The 22,581-nt window shown below is 40.3% G+C and overlaps 1 protein-coding gene across 1 annotated transcript in view; it reads right to left on the bottom strand.

The window, feature by feature from the left end:
* The window catches only part of RNF128 (ring finger protein 128), a 104,225-nt gene that overhangs the window by 55,838 nt on the left and 25,806 nt on the right, over positions 1 to 22,581 (bottom strand). The window contains exon 2 of the mRNA XM_089684928.1: positions 14,419 to 14,666. Coding sequence (XP_089541054.1) covers positions 14,419 to 14,666 — 248 coding nt within the window. The remainder of the gene's footprint in view (positions 1 to 14,418; positions 14,667 to 22,581) is intronic.

Below are 22,581 nucleotides of genomic sequence, written 5' to 3'. Positions count from 1 at the left end.
TCTACCTCCAATGCAGAGGTGTTTAGATGGGAGCAAAATTTTCTCTGTCTCTAGCTAACCTGGATATTTGTTGGTGGGGGGAACTTTTTTTATTCTCCCACCTAAACCCATTTGCAGGTAACATGATATGGTATGGTGGGTTTATTGATGACCTTGTGATGGTCTGGAACAATGTAGATGAAATGTTTTCATCTTTTATTTTCTATAATAACAGCAATAATCCTAATCTGGAATTCAATTCTGACATTGGATCGAACAGCATTCATTTTCTTGACATCACTCTCTAGTGATCACACCACAGGTACTGTTAATATGCATACCTTTCACAAGGAATATGCAGGTAAACCCCTCCTACTTGCGTCAAGCTGTCATCTTAGGCACACTATTAGGTTTGTACCTGTGGGGGAGTTCACTAGTGTTAAACTCAATTGCTCTACGGTGGATGATTTCACTCATTAATGTCAGATTGTTTCAAACAGATTAAGAAAATGGGGCTACAATCAGTGGCATATTGATAGAGCAATTAACATTGTGTCAAGAAAAGAGACAGCAGCCTTGGTTAACAATAAGACAACTTTGGATACAAAAAAGCAATTTGACAAAAAAAACCCTGTCACATTTGTAACATATGTGCCCATTCTGTCAGCGAACAAGGATCTTGTCCTAGTTCTATCTAATGGCTGCAGATTTTTCCAGTAGACATGTCGGTACAGTGCTGCCTTGGTTCATGAACTTAATTCGTTCCATGACTCTGGTAGCAAACTGAATTGGTCGCGAACCACGGCAAATTTTCCCATAGGGTTCAATGTAAATCAGGTTAATCCATTCTGACCCCAACGAACGTGGTCTCAAACCGAATTCAGTCGCCAATAGAATCAAATTTTCCCATAAGGTTCAATGTAAATAAGGTTACTCTGTTGTGAACTTTTTTTTTGTTTGTTTTTGAACCACAAAAATATGAAAAAGTACAGTATAAAGAGAGAACACTAACCTTGCTTGAGATGACTTCTGGCATGGAGGACAGGAAGACGGGTGGGAGGTGGTTATTGTTCGGATGGAGAGTCCTCCCTCCATAAAGACATTGGGGAGATCTCCTTCATGGGCTTGTGCCCTGGCAATGTCTTTTCCTCTTGCGTGATATAGGTTCTGTTCGGCATCTTTTTCCAGAAGAGCCCTGTTTCATCACACTTGAACATTGTTGAGCGATGTATCCCTCTGCCTTCATGAATTCCACAAATTGGTTCTTGCAGGCTTCTGCAGCGGTCTTGTCAGAACTGGAAGCCTCACCATGTCTTGTGGATGCCACTTCTGTTGTGGAATTTTTCAAACCACCCTCTACTGGCTTTAAATTAAAGAGAACCAAAGCCAGACGTGTGGCGGCCATTTTGGAAGAGGTCCGGTCCTTTGAAATTGTACCAGTGCTTATGTACATACTACAATTGTAGGCGCTTTTTCATTTAATAAATTCATAATACCTTCATATTTTACATGATGGCTGCCTGTTCTCTTTGATTTATATAGTGCGACAGGAGAGATCAGAGTGACACTGGTTGAAGAGAACTCCAATTGTTTACAGCCTATTCCCCTTGCAGTTGGGTAAGGTGCATGTACTGTATGGTGGTGGAGTATCTATGATTCACGAGATTGGTGATCAGTGGTCTGTAACAAGGCAGCACTGTGTGGCACATTTTGAAGTTATGTAGGACATCACACAATATGAAATTCAATCTCTTGGAGGAAATGGTTGTCCACAAGGAAGAAATTTGGAGGAAGCATTCACGTCTTGGACATTTATATTTGAACATGCAATCTACATTTAGAGGGTAAGAGTAGGAATTAAAGACACAAGCCGTACATAGACACTTGGTGGAGTTTTTGTTAGTTTTGAGCACTTTAATATGAGTCGTTTATTTTTCACTGTGTGGCAAAGATAATGCACTGTGTGTGATATATATGTTTTCCTTGAGGATTAAAGAGGAAGAGGAGATCACGGTTTTCAAGATTTATCAAATGAGAATATACAAGTTTTGGAGAATTAAGAAGTCACGTGGGGGTACTGATTGAGGACTTTTAATTTGTTCGGACGCTGAGATATTTACTATTCTTCGGACTTCCTGGGAGGGGGGACGACTTCTTGGCGACCAGGGGTTATGCACACTACTGTACTGTATATAGTGGAACTGCATAATTTGGGGTTCAGTTGGTTCACATTGCAGTGATATCGGTTCTTTTTGGCATCTTTTTCCAGAAGAGCCCTGTTTCATCACACTTGAACATTGTTGAGCGACGTATCCTTCTGCCTTCATGAATTCTGCAAATTGTTTCTTGCAGGCTTCTGCAGCAGCCTTGTCAGAACTGGAAGCCTTACCATGTCTTGTCACACTGTTACTTCTCTTGTGGAATCTTTCAAACCACCCTCTACTGGCTTTAAATTCTTCACTTGCTGCACATGTAGAGAGATTTTTTTTCAGTAAATTACTGTGCAGTTTCCTGGCTTTTTCACAGATCATAGCTTCACTAACACTATCAACTGTCAGCTGTTTCTCATTCAGCCACACTAACAAATGTTTTTCCATCTCTTCCAGCACTTGCATCCTCTGCTTGGTTAACATTGTTACTCCTTTTGCTACATCAGCTCCTTTCATGGCAGCTTTCTTCTTCAAAATAGTGGAGATTGTTGACTTTGCCATCTTGTACTCTGAGGCCAGATCAGTCGCACAAATACCATGGTCATGCTTTTCTACAATTTCCCTCTTCAACTCATTGGTTATTTTCTTCATAACCTTATTCTTACCATTCTTGCTCTGCAATTTCTTTTTACCACCATGCTTGCTCTGTACATTCTTGTCCCCTTCATTACCGCTCTGCACACGTTCTTGTCACCTTCATTACCGCTCTGCACGTTCTTGTCCCTTTCATTAGCGCTCTGCACGTTCTTGTCCCTTTCATTAGCGCTCTGCACGTTCTTGTCCCCTTCATTAGCGCTCTGCACGTTCTTGTCCCCTTCATTAGCGCTCTGCACGTTCTTGTCCCCTTCATTAGCGCTCTGCACGTTCTTGTCACCTTCATTACCGCTCTGCACGTTCTTGTCACCTTCATTACCGCTCTGCACGTTCTTGTCCCTTTCATTAGCGCTCTGCACGTTCTTGTCCCCTTCATTAGCGCTCTGCACGTTCTTGTCACCTTCATTAGCGCTCTGCTCGTTCTTGTCACCTTCATTAGCGCTCTGCTCGTTCTTGTCACCTTCATTAGCGCTCTGCTCGTTCTTGTCACCTTCATTAGTGCTCTGCACGTTCTTGTCACCTTCATTAGCGCTCTGCACGTTCTTGTCACCTTCATTACCACTCTGCACATTGTCACTTTCATTACCGCTCTGCACACTCTTTTCAAACAACATGCTTGCCCTGCACATTCTTGTCACCTTCATTACCGCTCTGCACGTTCTTGTCCCTTTCATTAGCGCTCTGCACGTTCTTGTCACCTTCATTAGCGCTCTGCTCGTTCTTGTCACCTTCATTAGCGCTCTGCTCGTTCTTGTCACCTTCATTAGCGCTCTGCATGTTCTTGTCACCTTCATTAGTGCTCTGCACGTTCTTGTCACCTTTATTACCACTCTGCACATTGTCACCTTCATTACCGCTCTGCACTTTCTTCTTACCACGATCCTTGCTCTTAATTTTCTTGGGTGCCATACTGGATGTCCAGTACAGTATGTGCTAAAAAGCACACCAAAAAGCTTCTCAGTACTGTAAATGTCTTCACAGTACACTTTCAGTGTCTGCCTGTGTCCGCGATCCTGCCTAAAGGAAGTCATGACCACGTGTCCGAGCAGGGAGGATGGCCGCAGCTCATGTTCATCAACTGAAGCGGAGTATGCGAACCGAAGCAAATTTTTGTGAACTCTTCTGAACAGAAGCATTCGTAAACTGAGGTATCACTGTACTTTGGGTAGAATTCTATCCCTGAGTGTATTCCTGTCCCCTTCTTCTAACACTATTTGGCTTAGCAAAATTGACTCCTTTTTCTGTGGTTGGAAAACATGCCGCTATTGTGATAAGTACAGCAGGAGCCTTAAGAGTATTATTTCCCGATCCACTGGTGTAGAGTGCAAAATACCTGATTTTATCAATTTTGGAACACAAAATGTAATATATGTGATTGAATGCGCCACATGTAAGTTACAATATGTTGGTTGCAGGTTAAGAACTCTTTGGAACAGGATTGGTGAACATTACAATGGTGCTAACCATATAGGAGAGAAGAACCTATCACAAGTGTCTAGGCATTTTAAAAACGTGCATTCCGGTGACATGCAATCATTTGTTTTTTTTCTAGAGTGGAAAGAGTTAAGAGGCCACTTCGAGGTGGTGTTGTTCATCGTAGGCTCTTGGAAAGGGAAGTATGGTGGATATTCACATTGGATACTAGGAGCCCTACTGAATTCAAGGTGGGATGTAGATTTCTTCTTGAAATGAAGTACTATATGGATAACAATTTTTGGATGCATGTTTCTGCAATGATGCATCATTTTGTTTATTTGCATTCACTGGCCACTTTATTAGGTACACCTGTTCAATTGCTTGGTAACACAAATTGCTAACCAGCCAATCACATGGCAGAAACTCAATGCATTTAGACATCTAGACGTGGTGAATATGACTTGTTGAAGCTCAAACCGAGCATCAGAATGGGGAAGAAAGGGGATTTAGGTGACTTTGAACGTGGCATGGTTGTTGGTGCCAGACAGGCTGGTCTGAGTATTTAAAAAATTGCTGATATACTGAGATTTTCATCTCTAGGGTTTACAGAGAATGATCAGAAAAAGAAAATATCCTGTGAGCGGCAGTTGTGTGGACAAAACTGGCTTGTTGATGTCAAAGGAGAATGGGCAGACTAGTATGAGATGACAGAAAGATAACAGTAACTCATTATGGACCAAAATTTCTGAGGAATGTTTCCAAACACCTTGTTGAATCTATGCCATGAAGAATTAAGGCAGTTCTGAAGGCAAAGGGGGGGTCCACCCGTTACTAGCAAGATGTACCTAATAAAGTGGCTGGTGAGTGTATACTTCTTTTTCTTTAGAGGTCATATACTATAAACTGCTTACAAGTATCCTTGCCTGTGGATATGTAATACAGATTAATAAATACACATTGGACATTATTATGCACTGTTATTAGAATTTTCTCAATGTAATCTTCATCACTAAAATGTTGTATTTTTCATTTTTTTTTTTTTATTTAAATTGTGGATTGTTTGATTGTTTAATTGTCTGAGTACACACTCTTTGAGCCAACCCTCATTTTGGGTGGAGTTGTTGTATATGTATTTATATGTCCTGCTTTTTTGTATGAAGCACAAGGCTTATGACACTCCTGTTCACAATGAAGATCAGTGGATCTCATTTCTACTTTAAGTAAATATGTTAACATTGTCCTACAGGTAAGTTTATAAGGTCTTACCTGTAGGTGCCTTGTAAATGGCCTGAACATGCACTGATGACGTATCTAGCGCTAGCACAGTACTCTCTGCATTCATGGAAATCTGAGTATCCCATGAATGCAGAGAGCACCATGTTACAATGTGGACTCCTATGCTAATGCACAGGAGTGATGTCATTGTGGCCCAGCTATTTAGTGCAAATCCATGAGGAAGACCGGGGAAGGTGGAAGCAACGGGAGTGGAGCAAAATGCTGACATGGCTAGCTTGGCATCCACAGAGCCTATCAAAAAATGGGCCAAAGTACTAGATGCATATGGGAGACAGAAGGAATACAAAAAGGTTTCTAGTTAGACTTTGGGTGCATTCACACCAGGCGTGTTGGCCAATATGCCCAACATAGTCCCCAACGTTGCCCAGCAAAATGGCTTTAGTATTTTTATATGCTAAATTATATTTTTTTCAGCTAAAGTGGGATTCTTCTTTAAGCTACAAAAAGTCTTGTGACTACTCTTGCAAACCTCTGCATGCTTTACTCTTTTACAGCTGAGATTCCATAGAAGTAATGAGAGATAGCCAGGAGGTTTCATAGATATTCACTATACTGCCAAAAGTATTGGGACGCCTGCCCTTACACGGACATGAACTTGAATGGCATCCCAGCCTTAGTCCATAAGAATATTGAGCTAGCTCACCCTTTGCAGCTATAACGGCTTCAACTGTTCTTAGAAGGCTGTCCAAAAGGTTAAGGAGTGTGTCTATGGGAATGTTTGACCATTCTTCCAGAAGTGCATTTTGTGAGGTCAGGCATTGATGTCAGACGAGAAGGCCTGGCTCACAGTCTCCGCTCTAATTCAACCCGAAGGTGTTCTACCAGGTTGAGGTGCAGGCCAGTCAAGTTCCTCCACCCCAAACTCGCTCATCCATGTCTTTATGGACCTTGCTTTTTACACTGGTGTGCAGTCATGTTGGAACAGGAATGGGCCATCTCCAAACTGTTCCCACAAAGTTGGGAGCATGAAATTGTCCAAAATGTCTTGGTATGCTGACGCCTTAAGAGTTCCTCTCACTGGAACTGAGGGGCCATACCCAACCCCTGAAAGACAACCCCACACCATAATCCCCCTTTACCAAACTTTACACAATGCAGTCAGACAAGTACCTTTCTCCTGGCAACTGCCAAACCCAAACACATCCATCAGACTGCCAGACAGAGAAGTGTGATTTGTCACTCCAGAGAACACGTCTCCACTGCTCCAGCCAGTGATGGCATACTTTACAGCACTGTATCCGACGCTTTGCATTGCACTTGGTAATGTAAGGCTTGGATGCAGCTGCTCGGCCATAGAAACCCACTCCATAAAGCTCTCTATGTACCATTGTGCTAATCTGAAGGCCACATGAAATTTGGAGGTCTTTAGCTGTTGGCTCTGCAGACAGTTGGCGACTTCTGTGCACTTCAGCATGTGCTGACCCCGATCTGTCATTTTACTTGGCCTTCCACTTCTTGGCTAAGTTGCTGTTGTTCCCAGTTGCTTCTGCTTTGTTAAACTACCACTAACAGTTGACCATAGAATATTTAGTAGCAAGGAAATTTTACGAATGGACTTATTGCACAGGTGACTACCTATCATGGTACCAAGCTTGAAATCACTGAGCTCCTGAGAGCGACCCATTCTTTTACAAATGTTTGTAGAAGCAGTCTGCATACCTAGGTGCCTGATTGTATACACCTGTGGCCATGGAGGTGATTGGAACATCGGAATCCAATGATTTGGATGTGTCCCAATGCTTTTGGCAATATAGTGTATTCATATGTCATATTACCTAAAAAGACATCTTATCAGGCTTTCGAAGAACTGGGGTTACAAGTCAGTTACGTGACACTAATTGTGCATAAAGCAAGAACAGACATTCACATTTCATATGGTTAATACACTGGCTCAGGCTCAGATGTCCCTGAACAGCTTTGTTCATTCTAAGCTTTCCTTGTCTATTATTAAGCAATTAAAGGGGTGAGGCAGCAGAAATCTGTCTCTGAACTGTTCGTCCCCTCATGTACGAGCCAGGTGTTCCAGTTTATATGGTATAATGTCCTTTCCCAGTAGGTTAGCTTGATAATTAAAAAATGTTCATTTCTGCTCTGCAATATAATTTAATGCCTTTAAGCTTTGAATAAAATAGGGAAGGAATAAAACTCTGTAAGGTAATTTTTTTTTGCCATCTGTGTTTTATTTGGGAGATTAACAGTCACGTCCTGTCCCATAGACAATAAAGAAGTGAGAGGAAATCTCTTCACTGTGGGCGGAAATTCTCCAAGACAGTTGGCAATGCAAAAAGTGATCTCATTCCCCTTCATTTCTGTTCCAGTAACAATATAAAATGGAAAGTAAACTTTAAAAACAAAAAATTGCTTACAGATAGGTTCTTTTACCTGCCTTTAAATTAGTGTACTGCCCTCTGGTGTGCATAGTTTGCAAGTGTAATTAGAGGCTTGTTAGAAGTGGGAGTCAGTGAGTTTGCTTGAGCTCAGGCTGGAGGACTCTACAGGTCAGGCCTCTGGTACCTACCCATAGTTCTGGATGCTTGGAGAAGTTTCTAGAAGCTAGAGGGTGAAGGCCAGAAGGTGCCGATTTGCATATTCATGGAGTCTAACTAATCACAAGCAAGAGGCCTGGCAGTATGGCAGATAGTCCCATAAATATGAGAGAGACTAGCCAGCAGGGGAGTCGGGTGGAAGATGGAGTGCTGAGGTGTGCTGCTGTGCAGTCTGGGAGGGGACACCGGAGAAGAGGGGTTCTGCTTTCAGGCTGGAAGTTGGAAGGATGGGAGAAGGAAGTTGACAGAGGGAGCTCCACTGCCCTGCATTCCACTGAGGAAGGACAGCCTGTTAGCCTGGAAGGAAACCAGTCCAACAGAAAGCCTAAAAGCAGGTTATCAAAAGCTAAAGAACACAAAGACAGTGTGAGTACCTCTACAACCCCAGGGCCTACAGAGGAGAGTTATGCTAGTGTCCAAGGGAGAACTGCCCAACCAGCAAACAGCCCAACATCATTAGTAATGCATCAGAGAATGCATCCCCATGGCTTACAGAAGACTGTCCAAAAAAGACTTGAAAAGCTCAAAACGCAACTACTGTAAATCATGAGGTTCAGATGGCTTACACCCAAGAGTCCTCAAAGACCTCAGCCTGTTCCTGATCTTGCCCCTGCTCGGCTCTGTGTATGACCTTCAGCCTGACTCCTAACCCTGTCATCTGCCTGCTGCCAAGTTCCTCCTGCTACATCTGGGGAACATATGCCTGCTGCCAAGTTCCATCTTCCACATCTTGGGAACATCTGCCTACTGCCAAGTTCCACCTGCCATGTCTGGGGAACATCAGCTCTGCAGTCACTCCTGCCGGTCTTACATCTTCAGGTGACCATCATCACAAGCTTGTCAGGCTCTTACAGCTAGCAATCTGTGCTTCTCTGGGCCGAGCACCTCCTTTTCCTACCCTCAGGAGAGTTCTGCACTTAGCCGCAAGGGGAGCCCTCTCAGCACTTTGGCCTCTGACTAGGTACATGACAGTAAGTGAGCAGCCATCAAGATGAAGAAATGGCAGTGGATGTGGTGTGCCTAGATTTTGCTAAAGCATTCAATACAGTTCCCCATAAATGCTTAATATACAAACTGAGGTCTGTAGGAATGGACCAGATGGTTTGTAAATGGAAAGAAAACTGGTTACAGGGGTGCGTCCAAAGGGTGGTAATTAAGAACATTTATTTAGACTGGTCTGGAGTGGTAAGTGGAGTATCTCAGGGCCCCGTCCTGGGACCAATTCTTTAAAATGGTTTCATAAATTATATAGAGGTTGGTATAATCAGCTCAATCGCAGTGTTTTCTGAAGATACAAAGCTAAGTAGGACAGTAACATCAGAGCAGGATATAGAAACCTTACAAGAAGGCCTCAAAACTAAGTGGGCAAATACAAATGAGGTTTAATGCTGAAAAATGTAAAGTAATACACTTGAGGGCAAAAAATATGAATGCAAGTTACATGGTAGGGGGGAGAACTTCTGGGGCAATCCACAATGGAAAAGGATCTGGGGGTCATAGTAGATGACAAACTCAGCTATGGCATGCAATGCCAAGCTGCAGCAAGCAAAGCTAATAAGATTAGCATGCATAAAAAACTGTTTTACTCCAGAGATAAAGTGATAATCCTGCCACTTTACAACACTCTGGTTCGACCACATCTGGAGTATGCCATCCAGTTCTGGTCACCAGTCCTCATAAAGGATGTGCTAGAACTGGAGAAAGTACAGAAAAGGGCAACAAAGTTAATAAGGGGCCCTGCGGGACCTCAGTTACGAGGAAAGGCTACACACAAACGGTTTCTCCCTGGAGAAGAGACGCTTGAGAGGAGTTATGATAGCGATATACAAATACCTCAACAGTGATTCCACCATAAGGAATAAACTATTCTATCTCAGGGAGTATAAGACACAGGGCCACTCCATGAAATTGGTGGAGAAGTGGATTAGTTAACTGCGTAGGGTTTTTTTCACTGTCAGAGCGGAAAGGATGTGAAACTCACTTCCACAATCGGTGGAGTCAGCGGGAAGTATTGATAGTTTAAAAAAAAAACCTCTTAGATGGGCATCTTAGTGAACACAGTATACAGGGATATGAGTTTTTAACATAAGCACTCTCACACAGATTGAACTGCTGTCTTTATTCAACCTTACCAACTGGTTTATTGTACATCTGTAAGATACATATGGTGGCTGACATTGCTGGCCTCCTTCTACAAAAGCTAGCTACCTGGATGTGTTTGATTTCAGTACTTCTGAGCTACTGAACTGCAACAAGCATTCAGCAAATGAAAGTTTGAAAAGTCAGAATCGCTAATATCTATAGTTGATCCAGATCAGTGACCCAAAATAATTGAACCCAGTCTTTGCTTTACAGCCAACTGACATTATCAGACCATGAGGTTATCAGTGGCAACCTACACATTTATTCTTTTGATTGAGAGTTTGTGGTCAGGCTGATGAATTCAGGAAGTTTTTGTGGCAGCACCTCTCTAAGCATAGAGGAAAATGCTGTTTCTATAGGCAAGATAGATAGATACCCTTGGCATAAAGGAGTCAAGGAAGGCTATGTGAAGATCATTTTTAGTAACATCTAAATCTGTTGAATGGAGACACTCCCCCCACTGACTTTAGCCTTGAAATTTTCTAGACTTCCTTGAACCATACACAGGATTGTAGGGATTATTTATCAACAGTGCCCTTTCTTACAAAATAGGAATACACGTCCAGAGGATTCATAATAAGATCTGTTGCCAATATCCATTCTTGCTGTATATTCAAACTTATTGTCTCTTCTTAGAGTGGATTTAATGCTTATACATTTCACTATTCTATTGCTGTCCTTAAGATCTCATGGGATTCAGAGTATGTGCAATCTATTGGCTGAGGCCTCCCCCTTTTCTTCTACCATTTGTTAGACTGACCACCATCTATCTATCTATGTGCTTCTTACACGATTCTCCTCTAGTCCCAGCGCTGCTAACAAGCTGTACTAAAACTGTACACTGTTACTCCTTATTTGGTTTTCTTGTTTCATTGGCCAAATGTTGCGGCCACTCTTATTGTCAATTGCATTCTCGTATATATATATAATAAAAAAAAAATAAAATATATTTTTTTTATTTCACTCGGAAGCAATTGGAAATTTCTGTAATTGGTTCTGAGATCTGCCATTCACTAGCCTAGATAGCTGAGTCTGCAGTAACATCTGTGTTAGTCTGTTGACTTGGGTCTATGTCACAGGTGAGATCTCTCTCTTTATTCTGGTGAAAGCTCAGCAGACAGCTTGTCTATACAGAACATAGCTCCTATGTGCTGTGTAAAAGGGGGTGTGTCCCTGTCCTCCAATCAGCTCTCACATAGCTCTAGCTGCAGCTCCCTGCTCCCACCTCTGTGATACTGACAAATGCAGAAGGATTTTTATCTAAAATCAGCCCTTTTGAAAGGAAGTAGAAAAGAGATGACTGCAGATAAACAAGTAAAACTTATATAGGAGGATTTGTTTCATCTCTGTGTTTCATCTGCTCATCTAAAGCTATTCACTGGGTATATGAGAGGGTTTACAACCACTTTAAAAAACCATGATCTATTTTTTAATTAAATAATCTCTTACGTTTTTTTCTGCCTCCTTGTAACAAACAGTACACATTAGTTGCGGTCATGTGCACTTGCATATGCACACTGCAAATCCCATAGTCTATAGTCCTTCTTGGCAGTCAGTAAGAGAGGGTGGCTATGTTCCTATATACAGTGGGACAAATGGAGAATGCATGTAGCCTCTAAGGGAGAATAACAGCGATCACAGCAAAAAGAATTTGGAGGATGGCTACCAGCAATAGATGGTAAAAATACAGTACATATTTGAACAGATTTTTTAAAAAAACAACAAGAGTCTAGCATAACTTTAAAACATCCAATTCCACAGAATAAACACTATAATGGCAGACTATACACAGTGAGGTTTTTTTTTTCGTTCAACCAGCGGGTTGAATGAAAAAAACTTACAGATCTCCACATCAACATGAGCATGTTAATGCAGGAATCTCTCCTACTGTGTCATTGTATTCTTACAAGGGGGGGCGGACACTCCCCTCCCCTCCTCTGGAGTACACGGATTAGTACTGAAGCCATTGGTTGTGTACACTTTTCGAATTCTGGTTTAACAGTATGACTGTTTGACAGAAGTAATTAAACCAGCTTCTGTTGAATAGACAGTACACACCAATCGAAATTTGTCTGGTTCCTGTGATCCAGCTGATTTTTAGTACAAATATACCTGGCTTTAGTGTAGATCTTTAGTTTTTAGTTTTATCAATGTGTATATACTGGCTTTTTGCCCTAAAGTATGAAATACATTTTTTCCAAATCTGCAGTTACTTCCCTAGTGAGTGCCAACATCACCTGAAATATCATATCCTACAGTATTGAACTACTTTTGCCCAAACACACCATGTTGGTGTCAATGTCCTCTTTTACAGCAAGTGCAAGCATTTCCCATAAATTAAAAAGAAACATTTCCTGTATTGTTGAATAGCTCAGTAAAATATCATGTCCTTTAGATGACATTGAAAGTGGTGGTATCAAAGTTTCCAAACACTGTTATACAGTATCTAAATAATCCCACGTTTTATGAATGCATACGTCACCTAAAGCTATTAACACACTTTATAAAATGAGGCTAATGAGGCTAATTAGGCAATTAAACTTGAAACTTTATTACAGGTCATAACCATGAAACTATGTTCCAATCCTAAGCCAAGAACGTACAATATATGGTTGTTTATTAAAACAATTTAGTAATAGAAAAAGTGAAATGATGAAGCTTAACATTTCAAAGACAAGAGATTCTGAAAAGAATCTTCCCTGAACACTCTTATTGATGGTAAATACCAATCAACTAATTTTCTAATTTAAAGTAACCCTGGCCTCCATTCTGTATGAACGTTCTGGTTTTAGACAGCAGGTGTAGCTGTAAATAAAGTGGTAGAAAGATAGCACCATTTATCTAATTACGCCTTTTTTGGTCATTATACTGTATACGAGTTCCTAAAAAGAGAAACTATAAGAAAAGAAAAAAAAAAAACACTGACGGTCAAGCTTAAAGTTGAACTTTAGTCAGAAAATTAAGAGTCCTACTATATCACTTTGTGCTACTCCCTTTTACAGGTATAGCTATGTAAACCTTAAAATAATTGCCTATACTGTTTAAAATCCAGTAATACACTATCTCACCCTGTTCTGCACATGCTCAGTTGCTCTCAATGTAGAGTCTGACAGCCTAAAGATTTACTGCTGCTCAGGGGCTCTGAGCTTCAGCAAGATGGCAGCCTCTGGCAAGAAGAAATAGGAACAATGCTGGAGGCAATTTACAGCACACAATAATTTTGATAGCATAATTATTATTGTGGAATGTATGCTCCTTGCTAAAGAATGTTATTTTTTAGTTATGAGTAAAGTTCCACTATAACAATTTTGGATAAGATGTGCCAACCTCAACTGTTGTTCAATCAACAGTCACAGACTTTTGTCAGAGTATTCATGTTTGTCACTTGCCTGCATATTGTAACTAAAATTTGTATTTTATCAACAAATTATAGGTTATTTAGGGTTTCAATTCTATTACTGTGGCTCTGTCAGCTAGACATACAGTTTAAAGATGAACTACAGACAGACAATCAGCCAAATGCATAATATATATATATATATATATATATATATATATATATATATATATATATATATATATATTTTTTTTTTTTTCCCCCCTGAAATTCAGACCGTCAGCCCAGCCCGGCTGTTGATCTGCTTTTTCTCTAACAGCTAGGTCACCGTTCTGTCCCCAGCTTGTCATTGGACAGTGAAAAAGCAGCAGCATACTGAATAGCTCATGTCTGTCAATCTCCTCTCCCTTCCTGTCAACAGGTTTCTTACAAACTCCAAGTGCTGGCCCTCCCTTTCCCAGTCTGAGTTCTGTGGCTTACAGGGTTACAGGAGGTCAATTTGGAGTCTATCGGGAAACTATTGATGACCCAAATTAAAACTGTATAAAATATGGTTTAAAATGAATACATAATTATATTAAAACTACATTTTACACTTTATGCCTGGAGTTCATGTTTAAGTTTTCTTTTGCTTCCTATTAGTAAACATATATTTCAGTATCCTGTAATATTCAGGCCATGTTGCAATGGTTATCCTGACACAGGCAAAGTGGTTCAAAACAATGCAGCTATAATTTTTCCTAAAGGATGTCGCTTCCTTGCTGGCTAAAAGTTTCAGAAACTCGAGAAGGTGTTTTAGCATGTGCCATCGACAGAATTGCTAGTATGAGGTTATGGAACCAATAACGACATTAGCCCAATAGTCATCACAAACTCTGTTAAAAATGCAAGTTCTTACCATCTTTTGGTTCTGAGCTCTTGTGTGTCTCCACCGGCGAGCTGAGTAGAAGATGAAGTAACCCACTGTGGCTGCTGTGACAACGAAGAAGGAAATTGACACAAAGAAGATGGAATAGTGGTTCACCCAGGTTCCATGTTTTTTTCCCACTTCAATTACCATGTTGACTTGAAAGCCATTACGAACCAAGCTTACAATCTCATTCCCTTTCAAGTTTCCTATCATGATGGCAACTGTATCTTTTGTGCCTGTGAAGCAATGACAAAGAAAATGGGCCATTAGAAAATTTTCATTCTGTGCTTTAAGAAACCTACATATGACTTTTTAAATATATAAATACATAAACCTGTTTAAATGGTTCTTATATTTTACATATTTACCTGAAGCAGATAGACAGATTTAAAGCAGAAATCTAACTAGAAATATTTTTCTTTCTGGATACAGCCAAAAGTCCTAAACCACCCTACCAGACATTTCAGTGAAGATGTAAACTGATCAGCCATAGCTTTATGACCACCCACTTAATAACAAGTAGGTCCCCCTTTTGCCACCAAAACAGCTCTGACATGTTGAGGCATGGATGCCACTAGCCCTCTGAGGGTATGCCTTGGTATCTGGCTCTAAGCTGTTAGCAGAAGATCCTTTAAGTCCTGTGACTTGCTAGGTGAGGTGCATGGATCTGACTTTTTTTTCCCCAGAACATACCACCCAATGCTTGATTGGATTGAGATCTAGAAAATGTGAAGACCAAGTCAACACCTCAGACTTTTTGTTGTGCTCTATTCTTGAACCATTTTTGCAGGGTTCATTATCTTGCTGAAAGAGGCCACTGCAGTCAGGGAATACCATTGATATGAAGGGGTGTACTTGGTCAGAAACAATGCTTAGGTAGTAGTACTTGTCACGTAACATCCACATGAATGGCAGGACCCATGGTTCCCAGCAGAACATTGCCCAACCATCACATTGCCTATACTGGCTTTTCTTTTTCTGCTACTGCATACTTCCCCAAGTAAGCAACACACATGCGTCCACATAATGTAAAACAAAAAACTTGATTCAACAGACCAGGTCACCTTCTTGCATTGTTCTGTGGTCCAGTTCTGATGCTCACATGCCCATTGTAGGCACAGGTCAGCATGGGCACCCTGACCAGATAATAGTTACTACAGGCCTATACACAACAAACTGCAATGCCCATTGTTTTCTGCTTTCAACACATCTGCTTCAGGAACATGTTTACCTGCTGCCCAATGCATCCCACTGACTTTCAGATGCCATTGTAACAAGATAATAAAGGTTATTCACTTAACTTGTCAGTGGCCATAATGTTATGGCTGATCATGGTATATCATCATTACCTAAACCTATTGCATTTTACATTACTTAGGTCAGTGAAGGTTCTAGTAAAATATACTGGTTCATGGTTTTATACAGGTTTAAGGTCTCCTATAATTATCAACTACATATACAGGCATTATTCTTCCAAATACAATATTGCAATCTGTCATCTGATTTTTTTCCCCAAATGTAATCCTGCAACCCATCTTTTTCTCTGTGAACTGGTAAGTGCTCTGTTGTGCCCTTCACAAAATTACATCCCTGCCTGTTAGTATTATACCTGCTCTGGAATAAGGATTGGTGTTATATTAGAACAATGATTAACTTTCAAAATGTTTTCCACCTATTACCTTATTACTGGTATTTTAATTTTCCAAATTTAAATTTCAGAGATTGTGGATGATCTGAAGACAAATTTTTTTCCCAAATGTTAATGAAAATAAAGAACCTCAAATGTTTATTATTCTGTTTTCTATGTAGGTTTAGTTCTAGTCATTAAATTAACATGGTATCCAGGTTATTAAATGTTATAAGATTTTTTTTAATGATGTTTATTAATGTGTACAATAGAGAATTTATATAGTCAAATATTTTCAAGACATGACAAAAATATATATAAGATATAAAATCATTAACTGAATTTCAGTTCATGCAAGGTATCCTATGCAAATGATGTTACAACTAGGTGATATCGAGGAAATGCGTGTAAAGGAGTACTAAAGGTTTAGAGTTTGTATTGCTTATGAGATTGTATTCCATCTATTTGCTTGTTCCAGATGGTTAAACAATGTAGTGGTAATGGAGGAGAAACTAAAGTAGGGGTACGTGTAAAAATATGTTTATAATAGTGTATTGTAACAAGACCTCTAAAACAAGGGAATCAAAACCTCATGTGTGTCACATCAAGTCCACTGGAAACCTGTGGATCCAGGGGTCTAACTCAAACAAAACCAAAATCACACACATTTTAAGGCAAGCAAAGTTAGACTAAACATTGGATAGTGGACAACACAATTTAAATACATATTTATCTCCTTATAAATCTCCAGGACCGGATGGTCTTCCTCACAATTATTACAAAGTTTTCCCTGATATCCTGGTTCCCCATATGGTTCAATATTTTAATTATCTACGGGATGGGGGACTGGTGCCCCCCGACGAAAATAAGGCATTCATTAGTGTCATCCCCAAACCCCTTAAAAGATGTTTCTATAGTTTCCAATTACCGGCCCATCTCATTAATTGTGATCTAAAGATTCTCACAAAAATTTTGGCCTTACGCCTCCATAAATTCCTAGCACTGTATGTTCATGATGATCAGTCAGGATTTATCAACGGTCAACAAACATCTGACCAAATTCGCTGGATTTTAGCTTTGCTGTCAGCCATACATTCTAATTGGGACAAATCTTCACAGAGGGAAATTTTATTGTTATAGCTGGATATTCATAAAGCGTTTGACAGTCTATCGTGGGACTACCTATTTCAGATGTTAGATAGGTTTGGGTTTGGCCCTTCTTTTACGACCTTGCTACGGGCCCTCTATTCTAATCCTTCGGCTCAAGTTTCCATTCGTGGTTATAAGTCAGCCTCCCTGTCGATAGGGCGTGGTACTAGACAGGGTTGTCCTCTCTCTCCACTATTATTCGCTCTGGCAATCGCCATTCGCTCTGATCCCACTATTTTGGGCATCCGCTGCGGTCAGCGGGATCATAAATGCGCTCTATTTGCTGATGCTGTCCTTATGTACATTTCTGATCCTCGCACTTCTTTACCTGGTCTCCTTCACCTGTTTCGTTTCTCAGAGGCCTCCGGTCTTACTATTAATTCCTCTAAAACAATTGCCTTAAATATTTTGTTGCCTGACTGAGAGGTTCATTACCTTTAGGAAAATTTTGATTTCCAGTGGGCCCCTCGTTCTCTGCTCTATCTGGGGATTCACCTCACAAAATCTTTTTCATCCTTGTACAAGACCAATTATCTTCCGCTCTTCAAGCGACTTAAATCTGATTTACTAGAGTGGCAGGATCTCCCACTTCCCTGGTTTGGTATATCCACTATTAAAATGACTTTTTTTACCGCGCCTATTGTACTACTTTAGGATGTTACCGATCATGGTTCCCAAACGGGAACTGATACTATTACGGGTTGCAGTCTCTAGATTTATCTGGAGGGGAAAGCATCCTAGAGTCAACAGATCAACTCTCTTTTCCCTAAAGAAGCATGGCGGTTTGGGACTTCCTAATCTCCTAGCTTATTTTCATGCGGCTCAGAGAGCACAGTTAACTTGTACTACAGCCAGGGGTTATGTCCCCCAGTGGGTTGGCATTGAGGCCTTATCCTGCCATCCTTATGCTATTGGTGCTCTTATGTGGCTCCCCAGTCACTTACGTCCTCCTATTTTGTGTCCTACGCTGTCCTATTCGTTGATGGTTTGGGACAGATGGTGGGTTCTCAAGCCTTTCTTCTCCCCACATACTCCATTAGCTCCAGTTTTTTAGAATCCTGAGTTTATTCCTGGGGTGACACCATCAGTATTTCAATGGTGGTTGAATGAGGGTTTGCTGCGTATTGGAGACTTCCTGGATGGACTTCGTCCTCATTCTCTCCAGTATTTTCTGGCAAAGTACCAGATGCCTCCCGGAGAATTGTTTCGCTATTATCAAATTATCTCATTTACCTCTAGCAAACTTAAATTAATTGCGGAACCTTGTACACTCACTCCTTTAGAAGTCTCCTGTGGGGCAACTGGGTTGATGAGGGGTCGTTTGTCCATTGTCTATGCTTCCCTTGTCGATCCTCTCACTAAATTATCCTATATGACTCAATGGGAAAGGGACTTGAATAGCTCCTTAGATCTGGAAACTTGGCAGACTGCGACCCATTCTCTATCAAAGATATCGATTAATACTGCTCTTATTGAATCCAAATACAAAACACTACTTCGTTGGTACTTGGTTCCTACGCGCCTCGCTAAAATATGTCCTTCAGTATCACTTAATTGCTTCCAGAACTGCAGACAAGAGGGAACTATGTTCCATATTTGGTGGAAATGTCCGGTAGTGAATAGATTTTGGATCCGAATGTTTAATTTTATCTACTCGGTTACGGGAATTAATATTCGTAGAACACCGGAAGTGGCCTTATTCCATCTGCTACCTGCTACCGTTCCCAAAAAATCGACTAAACTAATTCATTACCTCTTACTGGCGGCACGTATTACCATAGCTAGAAGTTGGAGACAGTCATTAATTCCGCTAGACGGGGTTAAACAAAAACTTAATTGGATAATGGTAAATAAGTTAACTAGCATTGTCAATAATGATGAATCTAGATTTGAGGGAATGTGGGAACCATGGATCAGATATATCTCCACTGCTTGATAACGCCGCAGCTGACTCTCTCATTTTCTCCCTCTTCCCTCCCCCCCTTTTTTTTTTTCTTGTCTTTTTCTTTTCTTCTCTCCTCCTTGTCTTATCCTAGATCTTTTCTTTCGATCTCCCTATTCTTAACTTTTTTTCTTTTGAATTGGGGTTTTATATTGGTGGTTAATTTCTCTGACAATGCCCTTGTTCATCGTCTGTTGGAACATTTGCTACCTGGTGAGAATGCTGGTTTTTATATATATATATATATATATATATATATATATATATATATATATTTATATGTTCTATGACTTTGTTTATGCTCACCATTTCACCATGTGGGCGGAAATGTTATTGTTCCTATGCATACCACTGTAAACCAATTCTCAATAAAAATATTGAAGTATAAATACATATTTATGCATACAGATTCCTCTTTAAAAATGTTCTAGTGAGTTTATCTATGCAGTTAGCAGACAACCTGGGGACAAGCTTATCATATGGTGCATTAGCAAAATAACACACACACACACACACACACTTGCCAAAAGTATTGGGACACCACTCCAAATCATTAGATTCAGGTGTTCCAATCACCTCCATGACCACATGTGTATAAAATTAAGCACCTAGGCATGCAGACTGCTTCTGCTTCTACAAACATTTGTAAAATAATGGGTTGCTCTCAGGAGCTCGGTGAATTCAGGCGTGGTACTGTGATAGGTTGCCACCTGTGCAATAAGTCCATCTGTGACATTTCCTGGCTACTAAATATTCCATGGTCAGCTGTTAGTGGGATTATAACAAAGTGGAAGCAACTGGGAACAACATCAACTCAGCCAGAAAGTGGTAGGCCACGTAAAATGACCGAGCGGGGTCAGCGCATGCTGAAGTGTACAGTGCGCAGAAGTCGCCAACTGTCTGCAACGTCAATAGCTATTATATATACAGTATACAGTGGGACTCTACAAGGCAACAAACAGATTCCCACCTGTGTGCCCTTCCTGTAGCACACCACATACTGACCTTGAGTATTTTTGTGGGGGAATTTTGGACCGGCTGGCTCTCAACCAGATTATATGCTTTCAAATTGATCATTTTGGATCCATGTATATGGCTCCTTTATAGTGTGATAGCTTTTAATCCCTGAGGAAGCCCAAATGGGCAATACATGTCGGGAGTCATCACACCACATATGCAACTATTGGGAACTATGATGTTTGAGACTGTATTCCATCAAAACCTCCAAATTGTTTTGTTTTAAACATATAAATGTTTTAAACTTTTGTAATAAAGAATGTTTGATGATTTTATTTTGAACTTTGTGTCATGACTCTGCACTTTCAAAGTCCCAAGTGTTTTTCTCCTCTTTTTCTTGTAAATTTAATGTGGGGGACGTGGTGCTATGATCCTTCTTTTTGACTTAAATACTTGTGCATGTTTATAGAAGTTGTTTGTGCAAGCATAACCCAGCATATGTTTATTGGTGGGCATGGCTTAAAAAAAATAAATAAAAAAAATCAGCTCAACCGATCATTTAAGAGTCAAGGTTATTTCTACCCACAACTGATGTTCTACATTTGTCGCAGATGCTGAAGTGTTTTATTACGGAACATTTTCTCAGAGTCTCCAGTGACAATATAAAGAGCAAAAAGAGCAAACAAACTCCTGTGACCCACAACAGAAGTATGGCCAAAAAAGCTTTGGTATACTCTTCTTTTACAATTCATACTTTGAGGAATGCAACAGAAGTCATTAGCACACCCCACAGTGCTTTGAACACTCAAAAATCCATAGTGGACACAAACAGAGCCAGAATCTATGTTTGGGAGCAATTAACAACCAGAGCTCCCTAGAGCTAATAGAAGGAAGTGGATGACTCAGCGCAAATGTATCCCTCCAATAATGGAAATATTGTTGGGTTGACTGCCCATTAAAAAGTTAATTAAAAAGGAGAAATCATGAATATATGTAAAGCAGGTCATACATAGCTCTTAGAGTTGGCTTATTTTGTGAGACTCTAGTGGTTTGTTTTCATTCCTGTCTGTTCAAACATGTCCTCAAAGACAGTCAGTCTGGTGGTGGCTGTTGCTGCCATCAAAGTTCTAAAATAATAACTGCACAAATGATTTTAACCAACTCGTTATTTGAAGCTTTGAAAAAAAAAAAAAAATCTATTAGAGACTTTGTAGTAATGCAATATACAGTGGGGATCGAACACTGGAGTTGTGGTACACTATTCCACTATAAAGAGATACTTGTACAAATATGGTCTTCATGGAAGAGTCATCAGAAGAAAACCTCTTCTATGTCCTCACCACAAAAATCATCGTTTGAACTTTGCAAATGAACATATAGACAAGCCTGATGCATTTTGGAAACAAGTACTGTGGACCGATGAGGTTAAAATTGAACTTTTTGGCCGGAATGAGCAAAGGTACGTTTGGAGAAGAAGGGGCACAGAATTTAATGAAAAGAACCTCTGTCCAACTGTTAAGCATGGGGTTGGATCAATCATGCTTTGGGGTTGGATCAATCATGCTTTGGGGTTGTGTTGCAGCCAGTGGCACAGGGAACATCTCACGAGTAGAAGGAAAAATGGATTCAATAAAATTTCAGCAAGTTTTGGATGGTAACTTGATGCCATCTGTGAAAAAGCTGAAGTTAAAGAGAGGATGGCTTCTACAAATGGATAATGATCCTAAACACACCTCGAAATCCACGGGGGATTACATCAAGAGGCGTAAACTGAAGGTTTTGCCATGGCCTTCACAATCTCCTGACCTCAACATAATTGAAAATCTATGGATAGACATTAAAAGAGCAGTGCGTGACAGACAGCCCAGAAATCTCAAAGAACTGGAAGACTTTTGTAAGGAAGAATGGGCAAAGATACCTCAAACAAGAATTGAAAGACTCTGATGGCTGGCTACAAAAAGCGTTTACAAGCTGTGATACTTGCCAAAGGGGGCAGTACAAGATATTAACTCTGCAGGGTGCCCAAACTTTTGCAGACGCCATTTTTTTGTTTTCTGTTATTTTGAAAGTGTAAATGATGGAAATAAAATCTAACTTTTGTGGACATATTATAAGAATGTCTAATCTGTAATGTGATGCCTTTTGGAGATTTTTCCATCTTTCCTTGGCTTCTTTATGCACATTAATACAAATTTTTAGCTGGGGTGCCCAAACTTTCGATCCCCACTGTATGAAATATACAACATTATCAGGACAGGATAGGTGGCCTCTCCATTTTATTTTGGTTTAGGTAGCATATAACATTGAGTACTTGAGAACCTGATAGAATAATCATTATGGTAGGATGTAGAATAAAGGAATAAAATGTACTTTGTAGTGCAGATAAAAAAAGCAACATTCGTCAAGATTCTTCCTCTGGCTCCATACCCAAGGCACATACTGTATGATTGTCCCTGCTTTAGCTCAGATATAGGTT

Source organism: Staurois parvus, unplaced genomic scaffold (assembly GCF_062004578.1).
Source record: "Staurois parvus isolate SC_StPar_1 unplaced genomic scaffold, SC_StPar_1.0 ptg000361l, whole genome shotgun sequence".
NCBI classification, from domain to species: Eukaryota; Metazoa; Chordata; class Amphibia; order Anura; family Ranidae; genus Staurois; species Staurois parvus.
The sequence above is the reverse complement of the archived record's forward strand: the minus strand, read 5'-3'. Positions and strand labels throughout refer to the sequence as shown.